Source organism: Bos taurus, chromosome 19 (assembly GCF_002263795.3).
Source record: "Bos taurus isolate L1 Dominette 01449 registration number 42190680 breed Hereford chromosome 19, ARS-UCD2.0, whole genome shotgun sequence".
Taxonomy (NCBI): Eukaryota; Metazoa; Chordata; class Mammalia; order Artiodactyla; family Bovidae; genus Bos; species Bos taurus.
In genome coordinates this window covers 30440327-30458242 of record NC_037346.1, presented here as the reverse complement: position 1 = coordinate 30458242, position 17916 = coordinate 30440327, and the positions used below count along the sequence as shown (strand labels likewise).

General features: G+C 43.3%; 1 protein-coding gene across 10 annotated transcripts in view; it reads right to left on the bottom strand.

Annotated features, from left to right (window-relative positions):
- Window positions 1-17916, bottom strand: part of DNAH9 (dynein axonemal heavy chain 9) — a 290463-nt gene that overhangs the window by 160813 nt on the left and 111734 nt on the right. For all 10 annotated transcript variants that reach the window (XR_009491586.1, XR_009491587.1, XM_024980551.2 and 7 more), the window contains 6 exon segments: window positions 16555-16712; window positions 14141-14279; window positions 12783-13070; window positions 9380-9590; window positions 3573-3700; window positions 748-856 (listed from right to left, as the gene is read on the bottom strand). Coding sequence is in view for 8 of the 10 variants with exons in the window: in XM_024980551.2 (XP_024836319.1) it covers window positions 748-856; window positions 3573-3700; window positions 9380-9590; window positions 12783-13070; window positions 14141-14279; window positions 16555-16712 (1033 nt within the window). In the remaining 2 variants the exon portion in view is untranslated.

Sequence of the window (17916 nt, the reverse complement as noted above, 5' to 3'; positions counted from 1 at the left end):
TTGAGAAGGATCCTGAGGCCAAATCCAGGCTCAGGAGGAAAGAAGACTGTGATTGATCAGCAATACTTGTCATGGTGAGGAAGTGTGCACATTCATGGTGGCCCCCAAAAGGATATTGTTTAGTTGCTCAGTCGTGTCTGGCTCTTTTGTGACCCCATGGACTGTATCCTGCCAAGCTCCTCTGTCCATGGAATTCTCCAGACAAGAATACTGGAGTGGGTTGCCATTTCCTCCTCCAATGGATCTTCCTGATCCAAGGATCAAACCCATGTCTCCTGCATTGGCAAGCAGAATCTTTATCACTGAGCCACCAGAGAAGCCCGTCAAAAGGACAAGTCCATGTCCTAACCAGGAAAGTTTAGGTATAAAGTCATTTTGCATCAAGATATAGTGAGAACTTGTAATGCTCAATCATCTTCACTAGCCTCCATGGAAGCTAGAACTGGCCTGAAAGTAGCCTAATTCGAGGCATTTCTGTGCAGAAGACAGCAGTTGTCCAGCTCAGGGGCTATTCCTCTTTTTGTCACTGTAAACATTTCTGAATTGAGAAACTCACATGATCCTGGCTGTAGAGCACTGGCTCACTTTCATGGGCACGGATTAGGGCTGAGGATTAGGCCAGAGTTTTGGATGGTCAATGTCTGACTCCTGCTTGGAGCTTTGGTCAGAGCCAGCGAAACAGGTATCACTAGAGGCACCTGTTTTCAGCTGAGTAGGCATGCGGCTGTTCCCTCTTGTGGTCCATACCTGCTCTGGAGACAGTGGCTGGCGTGGCCGTGTGCAGGTGGCTGATCTCAAAGAGAAGCCTCATGGTTGGATTCAGAGGGATCCTCTCGTTGCTTGCCAGGGTCAGCACCTGGACACGGGGGAGGGGTGCAGCAGGCAGGGAGGAGTTAGGGTGTGAGACCAGCTCAGGGGAGTTTGGCTTTTATTCCTGATAGGCATTACAATTATAAGTATCTTTGAAAGTTTCCACAAAGTCCTCTGTCTCTCCTTCGGTAGCTTCTTGATCACCATCCCTGTGTACTGAGTCAGGAAATAAGCTGTCTGAAAAGTTTAAGTGATGTCAGTGATTTGAATGAACTGGACCATATTGATGCTTTTGAACTGAGGTGCTGGAGAAGACTCTTGAGAGTCCCTTGGACAGCAAGGAGATCAAACCAGTCAATTCTAAAGGAAATCAGTTCTGAATATTCACTGGAAGGACTGATGCTGAAGTTGAAACTCCAGTACTTTGGCCACCTGATGTGAAGAGCCTGCTGCTGCTGCTGCTAAGTCGCTTCAGTTGTGTCTGACTCTGTGCGACCCCAGAGACGGCAGCCCACCAGGCTCCCCTGTCCCTGGGATTCTCCAGGCAAGAACACTGGAGTGGGTTGCCATTTCCTTCTCCAATGCATGAAAGTGAAAAGTGAAAGTGAAGTCGCTCAGTCGTGTCCGACTCCTAGCAACCCCATGGACTGCAGCCTACCAGGCTCCTCCATCCATGGGATTTTCCAGGCAAGAGTACTGGAGTGGGGTGCCATTGCCTTCTCCGGTGAAGAGCCTACTCATTGGAGAATACCCTGATCCTGGGAAAGATTGAGGGCAGGAGGAGAAGGAGGTGACAGAGGATGAGATGGTCAGATGGCATCACTGACTCAATGGACATGAGTTTGAGCAAGCTCTAGGAGATAGTGAAGGACAGGGAAGCCTGGCATACTCCAGTTCATGGGGTCTCAAAGAGTCACACATGACTTAGTGAATGAACAATAACAACAACAGACCCTATTAAAAAAAATTGATAATTAAAGGAAAAGAGCTCAGGTTTCATGTAACTACTGTTTCTTTTAAAGGGCTCCCTCTGGAAGAGTATGTTCCGTACATGTTCAAGCCACCGTAAAACCTCTAATCTGGGTGTGCTTTCCAAACAAGTTAAGTGCTCCCAACTTTACAGCCTCTTTATGGGCAGTCAGTTTTCAATGTTTATAAAAAAATAAAATAAAGATTGACCACCACTGAGGACACTTGACAGGCTCAGAATGTTTCTGATCATCAGTTTCCTTTATTTATAAACAAACAAAAATCCCTTTTAGAAAAAAGATTTGAATAAATGATTTAAGATTCTTTGCAGCTCTATATACTGAATTGATCTACATGTGGAAGATTCTAAAGGAAATTACAACAATGCTAAAAACACGGGAGTGATGGCATGGCTCTAAGATAACTGTAAGTTATTGTATGGGATGAATCAGTTCTGAGACACCTGTTAAAGATGAAGTGAGAGTGAAAGTCACTCAGTCGTGTCCAACTCCTGCGACCTCATGGACTGTGGCCTGCCAGGCTCCTCTGTCCATGGGATTTTCCAGGCAAGAATACTGGAGTGGGTTGCCATTTACGGGTAGCTGAAATCAGGATCTTGAAGAGTTATCTGCATCCTGTCCTCACCGGAGTGCTATTTACAACAGCCAAGAGGTGGAAGCAACCTACGTGTCTGTCAGTGGATGAATGGATAAAGAAGATGCCACACACACACACAGAATGAAACGCTATTCAGCCATAAGAAGAAGGAAATCCTGTTATCTGTGACAGCATGGATGGCCTGGAGAGCATTATGGCACATGAAATGTCAGACAGAGAAAGGCAAACAATAGATAATCTCACTTATTTATGGAATCTTAAAAAAAACAACAACTCAGAGAGTAAACTGGTGGTTGCCAGGGATGGAGTATTGGGTGGGCAATTATAAACATCCCAGTTATAAGATGAATAAGTAATGTAAGACATGGTGACTGTAGTTAACAATATTGTACTGTGTACTTGAAAGCTGCTGAAAGAATAGATCTTAGTACCATCTTTCTAGATTTCATATGCATGAGTTAATATACGATATTTGTCTTTCTCTTTCTGACTTACTTTACTCTGTGTAATAGGCTCTAGGTCCATCTACCTCATTAGGACTGACTCAAATGCATTCTTTTCTATAGCCAAGTAATATTCCATTGCATATATGTATCACAGTTTCTGTTTCCATTCATCTTGTCAGTGGACATCTAGATTGCTTCCAGGTCCCAGCTATTGTAAAAAGTGCTGCAGTGAACACTGGTGTATATGCATCTCTTTCAATTATGGTTTTCTCAGGGTATATGCCCAGTAGTGGGATTGTTGGGTCATAGGGTAGTTCTACTTCTAGTTTTTTTTTTTTTTTTTTAAGGAATTTCCATACTGTACTTCAATTTAAGAAAATTTAAAAAGAATAGATATTAGAAGTTCTCACCAGGCACATACAAAGGTAATTATGGGAGGTGATGGAATTGTCAACTAACCTTATTGTGGTAATCATTTTGCAATATACAAGTATTTCAAATCATCAGGTTGTATACCTTAAATGTACACAATGTTTTATATCAATTATAACAATGTTATATGTTGACTCTATCTCAATAAAGCCCCCCCCCCCAAATTTTAAAAGACACCAGTAATAATTCCTTACTCAGAGCCAGCCCTACTGTGCAATCCAGGCTTTCAAATGTGCCTGGGGAGCTGGTTTCACTCATGATTGGGGATGACATGGGGCTCCTCTTCCCCCTTGGTACCTTGTTATCATCCATGACAGTGTTCAGAGACTCGATCCACATCGGGTCAATGTCACCATCCAGTAAAATCCATTTGGGCCCATCATGGGTGATGTTGGCAAGCTCCCGCATGATAGAAGAGAACAGTCCTAAGAGGAACCACAGATGTCTCAACATGATAGAAGACAACAGTCCTAAGAGGAACCACAGATGTCTCCATTTCCAGGTCACCATCAATCTTCTTTCTCTTAACACAAACTTTCCCTATCAGCTACAACCTTCAGAAGGAGGTGTACACGGGAAATTCAGGTCAGAACTGGGCTTTTCTCCTACTCTACCAAAAATCTGATCATGCCCAAGGTTCTGCTCTTTCTGTGCTCCAATCTGAATTTTTATGAGAATGACAACAACAGATGTCATCAGCAAAAGCAACAATGACATCAACAAAACTAGAAGAAAACCTGATGGTCCCAGTTTGTTTTCTTTTTCATTTTTAATTGGAGAAAAATTGCTTTACAATGTTGTGTTGGTTTCTGTCATACTACAATGCAAATCAACTATAATTACATATATTTATCCCCTTCTACCTGGTGGCTCAATGGTAAAGAATCCACCTGTCAATGCAGGAGCCACAGGTTCAATCCCTGGGTCAGGAAGATCCCCTGGAGAAGGAAATGGTCCAAGGTTTTAAAGTGACAAGGGACTGAGCAAATCATTTCAACAGGCAACTGCGACATGATGGAATTACATGAAACCTTCTTAGGTAAGTTTCATTCTTTGAAACTGCGGCCCGGAAAATCTTGCCAAACCCAGGCTTTGAGAGGAGGCCTGATGTGATTTTAGTTGGCATTACATGAAATTTATATCTTAATTTGGATTGAATTGATTTTTTATAATACTAAGCCTTCCCAGTCAATAATATGGTATGTCTTTTCATTTGTTCAAATATTGTTTTATGTTCCTTAATAAATTTTTACAGCATTTTCAATGTATCTCTTTGGCTAAAGGTATTCCTAAGCATTTGTTTTTATTGTTATTGTGAATGGAATTTTTTCCCCTGTATTTTCAGTTTTAGTTGGCTACTGTTAGTACAGAGATAAGCTTCTAAATTTGGTGTACTTCACTTTATACTGAGTTATCTTTAATGCTTTTTCTTACTGATTCTAGTGATTTTTCAATAATGTCTTGAATTTTCTAGATATAAAGCTGTACAATCACCAAACTAATAATTGTCTTTTTCCTCCAGTTTATACCACGGATTCCATTTTATTGTTTTAACTGCATTTTCTAGACTTCCACAGGCAAAACAGAATAATAATGTTGGTAATAGATCTCTTTGGTTTATTCTTAATTTTAATGGAAGTTGGGCTATTCTTTTTGGTTCTGCACAAAAGTTGGTATCAAAATTGTTTTGGCTTCACAAAATGAAATAAGAGGTGTGCTTTTTATGATTTTGGAATTATCTTTTCTTAATTCAGCTACTATTTAAAAACTTTTCATTTCGTTAGTTTACTTTTTCTACTTCTCACTGAGTAAATTTTGTTAAAATTATATTTGGTTAGGGAATCATCTATTTCAGTTTTTCAAATATGTATGATCTAATTGTGTCTCTTTTAATCTTGTCTGTATCTACTGTTATATCTTCTTTCTAACTCCTTATCTTGTGTACTTTTACTCTCTCTTACCCCCATTAATCATGCTCACAATGGACTTATCGGTCTTTACAAAGAACCGATATTTATATTTATCCTTCCTATACTTTTTTGTTCCTTCCCACTAATTTCAGCTTTTATTTGCATTAGTTTCTTCCCATCTTTCTTCAGGTTTAGTTTATTACTTTTTGAATAATTTATTAAAATGGATACTGATTTCCTTTTTTTCTGGCCTATCTTCTGTAATAATGAGAGTTTAGAAATTTTCATTATTGGCTTTAGATGTGTCCCAGAGGTCTCTGTATAAACATTCTTTATTTTGCTTCCAAGAAGGATTACAATTAAATTTTCCCATTAATATAGGAGCTCGGTATTTCTTGACTGCAAGTAATAAAATTATTTTTGGTCATTTTCTTGCTATTTGTTTCTAATTCTATTATATTAGTATCCAACAAAGTGGCCTGAAAAATGGATACTTTTGAATTTATTACAATTTCTTCTGTGCCCAGCTAAACTTTAAATTTTTGGAAATGTTCCACGAACCTATCAAGAAAGGAATATTTTCTATTTACAAGATGCAAAGTTCTATATCTTTGTGTTACATTGTGTTTGATGATGCATTTCCTAATTCTTTTTTGCCTATACTTATTTTTCTGTCTATTGAATCTTTCTAATATTGAAAAATGTGTATTAATATGCTGCTGCTGCTGCTGCTAAGTTGCTTCAATCGTGTCTGACTCTGTGCGACCCTATAGACAGCAGCCCACCAGGCTCTGCTGTCCCTGGGATTCTCCAGGCAAGAACACTGGATTGGGTTGCCATTTCCTTCTCCAATGCATGAAAGTGAAAAGTGAAAGTGAAGTCGCTCAGTCGTGTCCGACTCTTGGTGACCCCATTGACTGCAACCTACCAGGCTCCCCCATCCATGGGATTTTCCAGGCAAGAGTACTGGAGTGGGTTGCCTTCTCCAAGTATTAATATAAACCACTGTATTTCTATTTTTATCAAATTCTTAAAATTTTTGAAAAGTTATATTCCATTTACTTGGAAGATCTCTTGTTTAGGGAACATAGATTTATGATTATTATAAACTTTTGTATATTTCTCCATATTTAATGAGTATATTTAATAAAACTTTAAAATTCTCACATTTTAAAATTTGAATTATATTATGTGAGCTTAAATTTAAGGTGGAAGAAGTATCTAAGACTAGCAAAGAAATTACAGAAAAGTATTAAAGAGGGATTTACCTCATCAGACAGGAAAATGATAGAAAATGATAATAATTAAGATAGAATGACATTAGTACAGGATTAGATATAGGTGATGGAACAGAATAGAAAACCCAGAATCAGATGTCAATACAATTTTCCCTTTCAATATGCGAATTTCAAGTCTGTGCATTCAACCAGCCATAGATTGAAAATATTCGGGGAAAAAAAAAAACAATTCTAGAAATTTCCCCAAACCAAAACTTGAATTTGCCATACTCTAGCAACTATTTCTAGCATAGTCTAGCAACATGCATATTCTAGCAACAATAGTAATGGCAACCCACTCCAGTGTTCTTACCTGGAGAATCCCAGGGACGGAGAAGCCTGGTAGGCTGCAGTCCATGGGGTCGCACAGAGTCGGACATGACTGAAGCGACTTAGCAGCAGCAGCAACTATTTACACAGCATTTACATTGTTTTTGCAACTATTTACACAGCATTTACATTGTGTCAGGTGTTATAAATAGTCTAGAGATAATTTAAAGTTTACAGGAGGAATATGTATAGGATAAAGCAAATACTACTCCATTTTATATGAGATCTTGAGCATCTGTGGATTTTAGTGTCTGCAGGAGTTCCTGGAACCAATATCCCAGGGATACCAAAGGAAAACTGCACATGTGAAAAGCTGGAATTTAGATTCAGAGATAAAGGATACTTTACTTAATAAATGGAGATTTCACAGTCAATTATCCATCTGGGAGGAAATAAGGCTGATTCTCTGCCTCACCTCATACTTTGTGATCATTCGGGTCTGACTATGTGCAGCCCCATGGACTGTAGCCCACCAGGCTCCTCTGTCTGTGGGATTTTCCAGGCAAGAATACTAGAGTAGGTTGCCATTTCCTATTCCAGGGGATCTTCCTGACCCAGGGGTCAAACCTGCATCTCCTGCATTGGCAAGTGGGTTCTTTACCACTGTGCCACCTGGGAAGCCCAGATAAGCCCCAAAATAAACTTCAGATGAGTAAAAAATGTTAATGTGAAAAGAATCTTTAAGTCCAAATTTATGATATTATGCTCTAAAATTAGAAAGAGTCATAAACTAAATAGGAATCCCAGATGCTAAAAAGACTAGACAGACATAATTTCCTTTTATAAAGTACATGGTTAACATGTCATGAAGTATCTGTAGACAAATGGAAGACAGATCAAAACCATTAGTGGTGCATATAACAGATAAAAGTTTAATGTCTTTGATGTATTAAAAAAAAAACTTACACACTGATAAGAATATAATAAGGAGGAATAAAATTACAAAAGAGCCAATTACTAAGACCGCTAAGAAGGAAAAGATGCTAAGCCTCATTAATAGTGAAATAAAAATTAGAGAGGCTACTCATTAAGTCCCATTTTTCAAGGCCTCTGATGGAAGACCCTAAATTAGAGGAATCCAGGCATATCACTTTGCTGACACAGGTCTGTATAGTCAAAGTTATGGTCTTTCCAGTAGTTAAATATGGATGTGAGAGTTGGACTATAAAGAAAGCTGAGTGCCAAAGATTCGATGCTTTCGAATTGTGGTGCTGGAGAAGACTCTTAAGAGTCCTTTGGCCATCAAGGAGATAAAACCAGTCGATCCTAAAATAAATCAACCCTGAATACTCATTGGAAGGACTGATGCTGAAGCTGAAGCTATAATACTTTGGTCACCTGATGCAAAGAGCTGACTCATTGGAAAAGACCCTGATTCTGGGAAAGATTGAGAGCAGGAGGAGAAGGGGGCGACAGAGGATGAGACAGTTGGATGGCATCATTGACTCAATGGACAAGAGTTTGAGCAAACTCTGGGAGATAGTGAAGGACAGGAAGCCTGGTGTGCTATATAGTCCATGGGGTTACAAAGAGTCGGACACAACTGAGCCAGTGAACAACAACAGGCAGTATACCCTGATGTAGTCACTGGGATGTTAGGCGGGACCTGAGATGACCACATTCAGGAAGCCACACTGCTTTTGGAAAGAGATCTGATCAGTTTGTGGAGAGTTTTCTCCATTTTCTTTTTTGCTCTCTCCCAGTGACAGGATACCCTTTCAACACCTGTCACAATTTTCAGTTCTCAGAAGGCGACACTGGGGTCAGCCCCAAGTGAGCATGGGTTTGGGACAATCTGAATCACTGTAGAAGGGACCAGCTCCTTGGCTCCAGGAACTCTTGCAGACACTAAAAATCCATGGATGTTCAAGATCTCATATAAAAGGGAGCAGTGTTTGTATTATCCTATACACTTGCACACATGCATATGTGCTCAGTCGCTAAGTCCTGTCCCACTCTTTGCAACCCCATAGACTGCAGCCGGCCAGGCTCCTCTGTCCATGGGACACTCCAGGCGAGAATACTGGAGTGGGCTGCCATTTCCTTTTTCAGATGATTTTCCCGACACAAGAATTGAACCCATGCCTCCTGCAGTGCAGGCGGATTCTTTATCACGGAGCCACCTGGGACGCCCCATCCTATACACATCTTCCTGTGGTCCCAGGATGCTCCTGAGATGAGTCTTCTGTAGCAGCCTCCCCATCACTCCTGGGGTGGTACTGACAGGGAGGTACCCTCTGTGGGACGCTAGACTGCCTGCTCCTTTGGGAATGAGAGGTGGGCTTCCCTGCCTGACCCATGTCACACCCTCTGCCAGGCAATGTGGGAACCCCATGACTTGCAGTCCACAATCACGGAACTGCAGCTGAGAAGGCCTGCCTGGTTTATTCTCTCTATGAGCTGAAAAATCCCCAAGGAGAGAAAATACCCCAATGGATGATGATCCTCTCCAAGCCAAAATCAGTTTCTTTGATTCTTTTCACCTCCTCCCACCCCAAACTGATCAGCTCGGCTTTCCCTCCTCCGCACCCTCCCCACTGCCTTCTCATCAGCCCAAGTAGCTAAGACAGAAGCATCCTGCCCTTACCGTCCTTCCATTCTCGTGTGGCTGGATTGATGATGCCAAAGAGCTCATCGTTGGTGACCGCTTTGGGGTTGAGGTCGGTCCAGACAGGGCGGCGTTTCATGATCTGGTAGGTCTTGTGCAAGGACCTCAGCACCTGCGACTTGCCAGTTCCTGCACTGCCCACCACGAACACGGAGTGCCGCACTGCCAAGAGCTCCTCCAGCTGGACCACCTGGGAGACACAGAATCCGGCCAGAGGGACCGCTTGTCACTCACCCACATCCCCACCACTCCCCTGTGAGCCCGACTGATGCCTGAAGTGAGACCTGAGGTCAACACAGGAAGGGTTACTCCCCCCAGGATAAAATGGGGTCCTAAATGTGGGGCAACATGATTCGTTTATTCACTTATTCATCATGTGAGTAATTATTAGTAACCACTAAGTGCTAGAGAGTGTGTCTGGTGAGAGAGATTCAGAGATGACTCTCCAGCCCTTCCTGATCTCATAGTCTGATAGAGAAGCAAGTCATATTGACAAACTGCTATAATGTAAGGAGATAATTGAGATGTGGGTTCAATCCCTGTGTCAGGAAGATCCCTTGGAGGAGAAAATGGCAACCCACTCCAACATTCTTGCCTGGAGAATCCCATGGACAGAAGAGCCTGGTGGGCTGCAGTCTAGGGGTTGCAAAGAGTCCGACATAACTGAGTACATGCACACATGCAAGAAGGGCATAATTGCTACGGCTGATGTATTTACTAAATGCTGTGAAAAGAGACTGTTGTTGCTGTTCAGTAGCCAAGTCACGTCTGACTTTTTGCAACCCCAAGAACTGCAGCACACCAGGCTTCCCTGTCCCTCACCATCTCCTGGAGCTTGCCCAAATTCACATCCTTTGCATTGGTGATGCCATCCAACCAGCTGGTCTTCTGCCTCCCTCTTCTCCTCCTGCCTTCAATCTTTCCCAGCATCAGGATCTTTTCCAATGAGTTGGCTTTTCACATTAGGTGGCCTAAGTATTGGAGCTTCAGCATCAGTCTTTCCAATGAATATTCAGGGTTGATTTCTTTTAGGATTGACTGGTTGATCTCCTTGCTGTCCAAGGGACTGTCAAGAGTCTTCTCTAGCACTATAATTTGAAAGCATCAGCCCACCCCTGGAAGAGGGAATGGCAACGCACTGCAGTATTCTTGCCATGAGAACCCCGTGAACATGGACATTATGGCAACAGATAGAAAGAAACAGTAGATTTTATATAGATAAAGGGAGTATGAAAGGCTTCACAGGGGATGGGGCATTTGAACTGGGGCTTCAAGGGTGGGTAGGAGTTTGCCAAGATGAATGGGAAGGATATTCCAGGCAGAGGAAACAGCACAAAGGCTTGTGGTGTGACAGAGCATGATGTGGTTGACCAGATGGCTTGATGAGGCTGGCGTCAAGGAGCTCTTTGGGGGACAGTGGTCACATGGGAGGCATCATCACTCTTGATGTAGTTTGCCTTCAGGCTCACCTTTTTACACTCTTGTATGCTTACTGGAATGAAAATGTGATCCTGTCACTGTCATCAGGTTGTCCTTTCAGTGGTTCTCCTAAGTTTCGGTGATGAAATCCCAAATCCTTACACTGGTTTACAAGGCCCTGTTGCAATCTGGCCCAAATCAGCTTCTAATTTTGTCTCTCATCCCTCAACACACACACATACCAGGTAGATGACTGCCTGAAGCTCTTCAGTGATTCTCTTTCCCATTTATATGCCTTGTCTACTTTTGAGGTCCTTTTCCTTAGAGACCATGGAAATGCTGCCTTGATTTGGGTTAACTGCTTTCTAGGTCTGCTGACAGCGATAATTCAAAGACTTCCCTTATTTGATTCTTGAATTTTTGAATCCCATGACATTTGTTTTTCATCCATGTTTTGTTGTAGTATGTTCTCAAATAGCTTAATCGAATAGGATGCCTGTGTAATATTAATAAAATCTGTAACTCCTTGAAAATATCTGATAACCTGGCACATAATGGAGTTTTGAGATCGTTTCACCTCAGAATCTGAAGGAATGGTTTCCTTGTCCAGTACTATCTGATATTGTTGGTGAGAGGTTCTGACATCATCCTGAATTTCATTCCTTCGTGGGTCACCTGTACACCTCAATCCATCACCCAGCCACAAAACCTTCATTTTTTCCTCTTGACCCTTGACTTCTGAAATCCCATTATGATGTGTCTTAACGTTCCCCCTTCCTGGCTGTTTTCACTTCTCTTCCTCATTCCCTGCCCTCCTTCACTACCTGCTCTGAGCCCAGAGCTGCTCCGAGGTTCTGCTTGGCAGACTGGAGGCCTCCTGGCTCCTCGTCCCCTGAGCCCTTTCTACACCTGCAACCCCCTCTGCTCTGCTTGATTTGTCAGTCTTCTTCCATCCTCTCTCCATCTTTCCAGAAATTTACTGTTATATCTCCTTCCCAGTTTTCACACTTCCATGGGACTATTCCTTTTCTTCCCAAGTTAATATTATCACTTTTAAAAGACTGCAGGATGCCTTCTCAAACCAGAGCTTTTTGATGAAATAACACATTGCTGAGTTTTTAGGGCTTTGGGTACAATATTCTGTACATTTTGAGTGAAAGTGGTAGTCACTCAGTCGTGTCCAACTCTTTATGACCCTGGAGCCCATGGACGTAGCCCTGCAGGCCCTTCTGTCCATGGGATTCTCCAGGCAAGAATACTGGACTGGGAAGCCACTCCCTTCTCCAGGGGTTCTTCCCGATCCAGGGATCAAACCTGGGCCTCCTGCACTACAGGCAAATTCTTTACCATCTGAGCCACCAGGGAAGCCTTCTTTGCCCTAAGTGTTATTTTTGCTGAATACTTTTGCAGAAAGTAACGTCTCTGAGACGCATCAATGTTATTATGGTGCATGAAGTAATTCACGGGAAAGGAACACGATATAACAGAGCCTGTGTCTCATTCCTCTGTGAGAATGTGAACCCCCGATGGTAGGGGCTCTGTCCCTCTCTTGCATTCCTATGACACATTCCACACTGTGGGTGTCCCTCTAAAGAGCTGTTGCTGTTGTTTAGTTGCTCAGTCACGCCTGACTCTTTTGAGATCCCATGGACTGTAGTCCGCCAGGCTCCTCTGTCCAGGGGATTTCCCAGGCAAGAATGTTGGAGACAGTTTCTATTTCCTCTTCCAGGGGATCTTCCTGACCCAGGGATCCATCCCGCATCTCTTGCATTGTAGGCAGATTCTTTACCCCTGAGCCACCAGGGAAGCCCCTGTAAAGAGCTAGTGAAGTCAACTGAGTTTTTGCAGTCGATGAATATCTGTACATTGAGAGCAGCCCTTTGGGTTAAGGACGAAGTATAACCCATTGTCAAAGAAAAGAATTAAGAGACAAATCTCGAGAGGGAGGAAAAACCCCATGTACCTTGAGCACAAAGTTGTCCTCAGCCTGGAGTTTCAGTTCCACCACCGCCTTCCTAACCAGGGCTTCGAAGTGGAGATCTCTCCTCCGAGGGACATCCAGGGCAGGGAACAGGTCCCCGATCAGGCCCAGGAACACTGGCATGTCATCAGTCACGATCTTGGGGACGTTGAAATCTCGCAGCGAGCGCATCAGGACTTGATCCTCAGGCCGGTCAGGGTCTCCTCGCTTCAGGGATCCGGCCACCACCAGCACAGACTTGATGGCCCTCAGGCCCCAGTCATAGTGATCCTGGGGGAAGGGGGCTGCTGAGACCAGACATGCTGGAACTCGGGACCCACGGGCTCAGGCTCGTGTCAGCAGAATGAGATATCATGTCACTACTAGGTCACTTGGGAGGTCAAGGTGGGGGCAAAAGAAAAGATCTACGACATAGCAGATGAAGATTCCGGGTTCCTAGTTCCTGGTCTGGCCTGGAAAGAAGCCACATTTAAGGGCCAGAAACAAAGAGCACTGGGGTGCCATTTGATGTCTGACTCTCTCTCCCCAGTTTTCTTCATGTTCCTTCAGGCAGAGACCGCTCCCTCCAAGGGCTTTCACTGGCCATGCAATGTTTCTTATGGGACACTGGTAGTCTACGAGGTGTTACTAAGCATTGTATTAAAAAATGGAGCGCTACGGCCAAACAGGTTTATTTTTTAAATGCTGGGCTAAGCTAAGCTAAATTTTTAGTTAATAAAAAACATGTATCTTTATTATCTTAGCTAAGATAATAAACATGTATCTTTATTACAGAAGTTTCCTTGTTATAGTTTATTTATAGAAATATCTTTATTATAGAAGTCTGCAGAGCTTTGAATATGCTTAGATAGGCACAGTGACTATCTACTATGAAACTGAAAAACTGAAAGTCCCTCAGTCGCGTCTGACTCTTTGCAACCCCATGGACTGTATAGTCCATGGAATTCTCCAGGCCAGAATCCTGGAGTGGGCAGCCTTTCCCTTATCCAGGGGATCCTTCCCAAACCAGGGATCAAACCCAGGTCTCCCGTATTGCAGGCGGATTCTTTACCAGCTGAGCCACAAGGAAAGCCCAAGAATACTGGAGTGGGTAGCCTATCCCTTCGCCAGCAGATCTTCCCGACCCAGGAATTGAACTGGGGTCTCCTGCATTGCAGGCGGATTCTTTACCAACTGAGCTATGAGGGAAGCCCATAGAGGGAAGTCTGATAAGTGGCTCAGACAGTAAAGAATCTATTATGAGAAGGTGCTATGTCTCCCTAATACCCCAGCTCCAGAATCTATCCAGAGCTGGGAATATCACACTTGAGTGGTCACCTGGTGTAACCAGGGAGGGTTACCTGTTTAGAGAGAAGCTCTTTGCACAGCTGGTAAAGGGTGATGAACTTCCTGGCTAATAACCGTGCCTCGATGAATCCTTCGGCCACCAGCATGATTTCACAGATCAACTCAAAGTCCGGGACAACCATTGCACAAGGCCTGTGAGAGGGAGACATAGGGCTGACTGGGTCCCCAGCCACGCCTGGACGGGAGCTTGTGAGACAAGAGACACTGGCTGAGATCATAGATGAAGGCATGTGTGAGGGTGGAAACTGAGACCTTGGCAATGATTTCATCGAAGATTTTCAATGTTAAAATGAATTAATAAGGGTAAACAGGGAGTGGACTTGCCCGCTCAAGGTGATGGATGATGTGATCAGATGGGAACAGAGTTGGAGCTATGACTCAAGTCTTAAAGCTAAGTTTAGTGTGCCTTACACAAGGCACAGATTAGTGAAGCCTGAGTAATTAGCAGATTACAGGTTAGTAATTAGCCCCAAATTATCACAGATTTGGGGCTACTGTTGAGGAACTGAGTCTCTCTAATCTGTCTAGTTTTCATCCTGAAACTTGTCTTCTCCAAGTCCAGACCCTCAGAGATTATTCTACACTTATTTGCATACAAATGCCAACGCCCAATGCCAAGAGCTGAAGTCAGTACCTGTTAACCCCACCTTGCCACAAAATGAGAAATAGAATACCGAAGGGAATTTTTATCTGTATATAAGAACTTACTGTGACTTTTCCTTCTACTTCTAGTAACATTTTATTTTATGGTTATTTCATTTTTAAAGAATTTCTTTCCCTTGTATTTCTTTTCTTTTTTTTAAAGTCTGTATTGAATTTGTTACAACATTGCTTCTGTTTTATGCTTTGGTTTTTTGGCCATGAGACACATGGAATCTCAGCTCCCTGACCAGGGATTGAATCCCACCTACTGCATTAGAAGGCGAAGTCTCAACCACTGGACTGCTGGACAAGTCCCTGCGCTGTGCTGTGCTTGGTCGCTTCAGTTGCGTCCGACTCTGCAACACTATGGACTGTGGCCTGTCAGGCTCCTCTGTCCATGAGATTCTCCAGGCAAGAACACTGGAGTGGGTTGTCGTACCCCCTTCCAGGGGATCTTCTTGACTCAGGGATCAAACCCATGTTTCTTACATCTCCTGCATTGGTGGGGGTTCTTTACCATTAATGCCACCTGGGAAGTCCAGAGAAGTCCCTACAATTACTTAATTTTAAAATTATGAGGTATGTAATAGGAGCTTAGAGTAGTTATGTGTCTTTATTGCATTTCTCTATAAGGAAAGCTACGACAAACCTAGATGGTGTATTAAAAAGGAGAGACTTGACTTTGCTGACAAGGGTCTGTATGGTCAAAGCTCTGGTTTTTTGTAGTCACGTATGTATGTGAGAGTTGGACCATAAAGAAGAGTGACTGGTGAAGAACTGATGCTTTTGAACTGTGGTGCAGGAAAACACTCTTGAGAGTCCCTTGGACTGCAAGGAGATCCAACCAGTCAATCCTAAAGGAAATCAGTCCTGAATATTCATTGGGAGGACTGATGCTGAAGCTGAAATTCCAGTACTTTGGTCACCTGATGGGAAGAACTAACTCATTAGAAAAGACCCTGATGCTGGGAAAGACTGAAGGCAAAATGAGGAGAGGGCAGCAGAATGTGAGATGGTTGGATGGCATCACTGATTCAATGGACATGGATTTGAGCAAACTCCAGGAGATAGCGGAGGACAGAGAAGCTTGGCACGCTGCAGTCCGTGGGGTGCAAAGAGTTGGACACGACTGAGCGACTGAACAACAACCATGCATCATTTCCAGGAGTGTCACTCGGCACTACTGTTTGTGGAAAGCAACTTGGCAATGTGTGTCGAGAGCCTTAAAAATGTTTCTCCCTGTTAACTCAGTGATTCCATTTCTGGGAACCTAGCCAAAGAAAATAATCATGCATACAAAAAAACTACTTATGTATATTTTACCATGATGAATAAATTTATTTTAAATGTCAGAAACAGTCTTAACGTTTAACTACAGGGGACTTGCTAACTATATTGCGGACCATGCACTTGATAGAATAAAACACAGTCATGAAATGAGATTTCTTAAGAATATTTAACAGAAGAAGAAACTATTTATGATAGGATTGTGACAAACTATGAAATTAAAGAACAATGCCAAACTGTGTGTAGACCACAAACATACACTACAAATGCGTAAATTCTATGCCTGTAAAGAAGAACAGAACACAATTCGGCAAAAAAATCATTGTACTGCTGATGGCATTAAATGTGTTTTATATAATCTACTTTTTAATATATGTTCTACATTTCTTCTAGCATATATGTCATATGTTTTCAGTGGAAAGAATAAAGAAGCTTGTCTCTGGGGTCCTTGTATGCCCAGGGCAGAGTGAATGCTCACCTGAACAGAGCCTTGAGGTTTTCGGGCAGCTCTGTACGACCAGCATAGCCTGGGTTCATGGTGATGAAGATGCCCACAGATGGGTTCAAGCTAATCTCCTCTCCAAGGAAGTTGAACCGCTGCTTCTTGTCTCGAATTGCATCTTGAATGCTTTTTACCTGGTGAACAAGTCATGGGAAAACGCCCCCTCTGTGTTCCAGGGGTCGGATGGTGGCTAAGGCTGGGACCCCAGGGTTACACTGAAGGACAGGCCTAAGGCCTGAGCCCTGGACCCTTTACTAATGGGCACTGAGTACGTGTCTAAAGGATCTGGCTGCCCCTAGCCCCATGCCCATGCCTATCACGTGGTGTCTAAAAGGTTGGAGATGGACAGCTCTGAACACTGGTTCCCTCCCCCCATACTGACTGCTGTCCTGAGCACAGTTTTGGATTAAGTTGTGGGATCCCCACCAGGATCCTTTGAGGGGAGCTCTTTACTACCATCATCCTTTTTCTCTGTAAAGAATTGGATGCACCGAAAGGGGAGTAGTTTGCTGAGCCCTCCACAGCTGCTCAGTGCTGGTATCTGCATCAGAATCCAGACCTGTGGATTCTGGAGCCTGGGCTCTCAGCTACTACAAGATGGAAAGAAGGAACACCAGGACCTACTGCCCGGGCTTGCTCTAAGGAATAAGTGAAATAAAGTCCACAAGGAGTTTAGCACACACACAAAAATGCTCAACAACAGCAACTAACATGGAAACTGTTAACCTGTCCTCCATCGCTGCAGTGTGGTCCTTATCTGGTCTTAACTCTCTCAGCTCCTCCCCCATCTACATTTCTACAACAGACCTGGAAAGCACAGGTGAGTCCAGCAGGGACGGAGTGTCTGGTGAGGAGAGGAAAGAGCCACAATGGAAAGGGAGGCTGGGCCAGATGCCCAGGGGCCAGTCATGTCTTTCTAAAGAGATTAGAGTTTTTCTTAAATGTGGTCTGGAGCCGGAGGGGATTTACGCTGAAGCTTGACCTGGTCAGATGTAGATTCTAGATCATTCTTAGAGCAGTGAAGCAGAGACAGAAATGAAATTCACCTATTTATTTCCACACCTGCTGCTTTGGGAAAATGTGTGCGAAAATGATCAGCAGCAGAAGGAGGGAAGGCAAAAGGGCCTCTCTTGTCCAGCCAGGCCCTAGGACATCTGCAGAACTGGGAAGTCGGGGCCAGTGAAAGGTTTTGAGTGAACCTCATGTGTATCAGCTGTGCTCAGGTGTTTAGAACAGTCAAGGGTTCTGTGGAGGCTGGGCTGCAGGGATGTGTGTCTGAATATGTGTGCGAAAGAGAGAGACAGAGAGCAAAACAGCTGGAGTGTATATAAGAGAGAA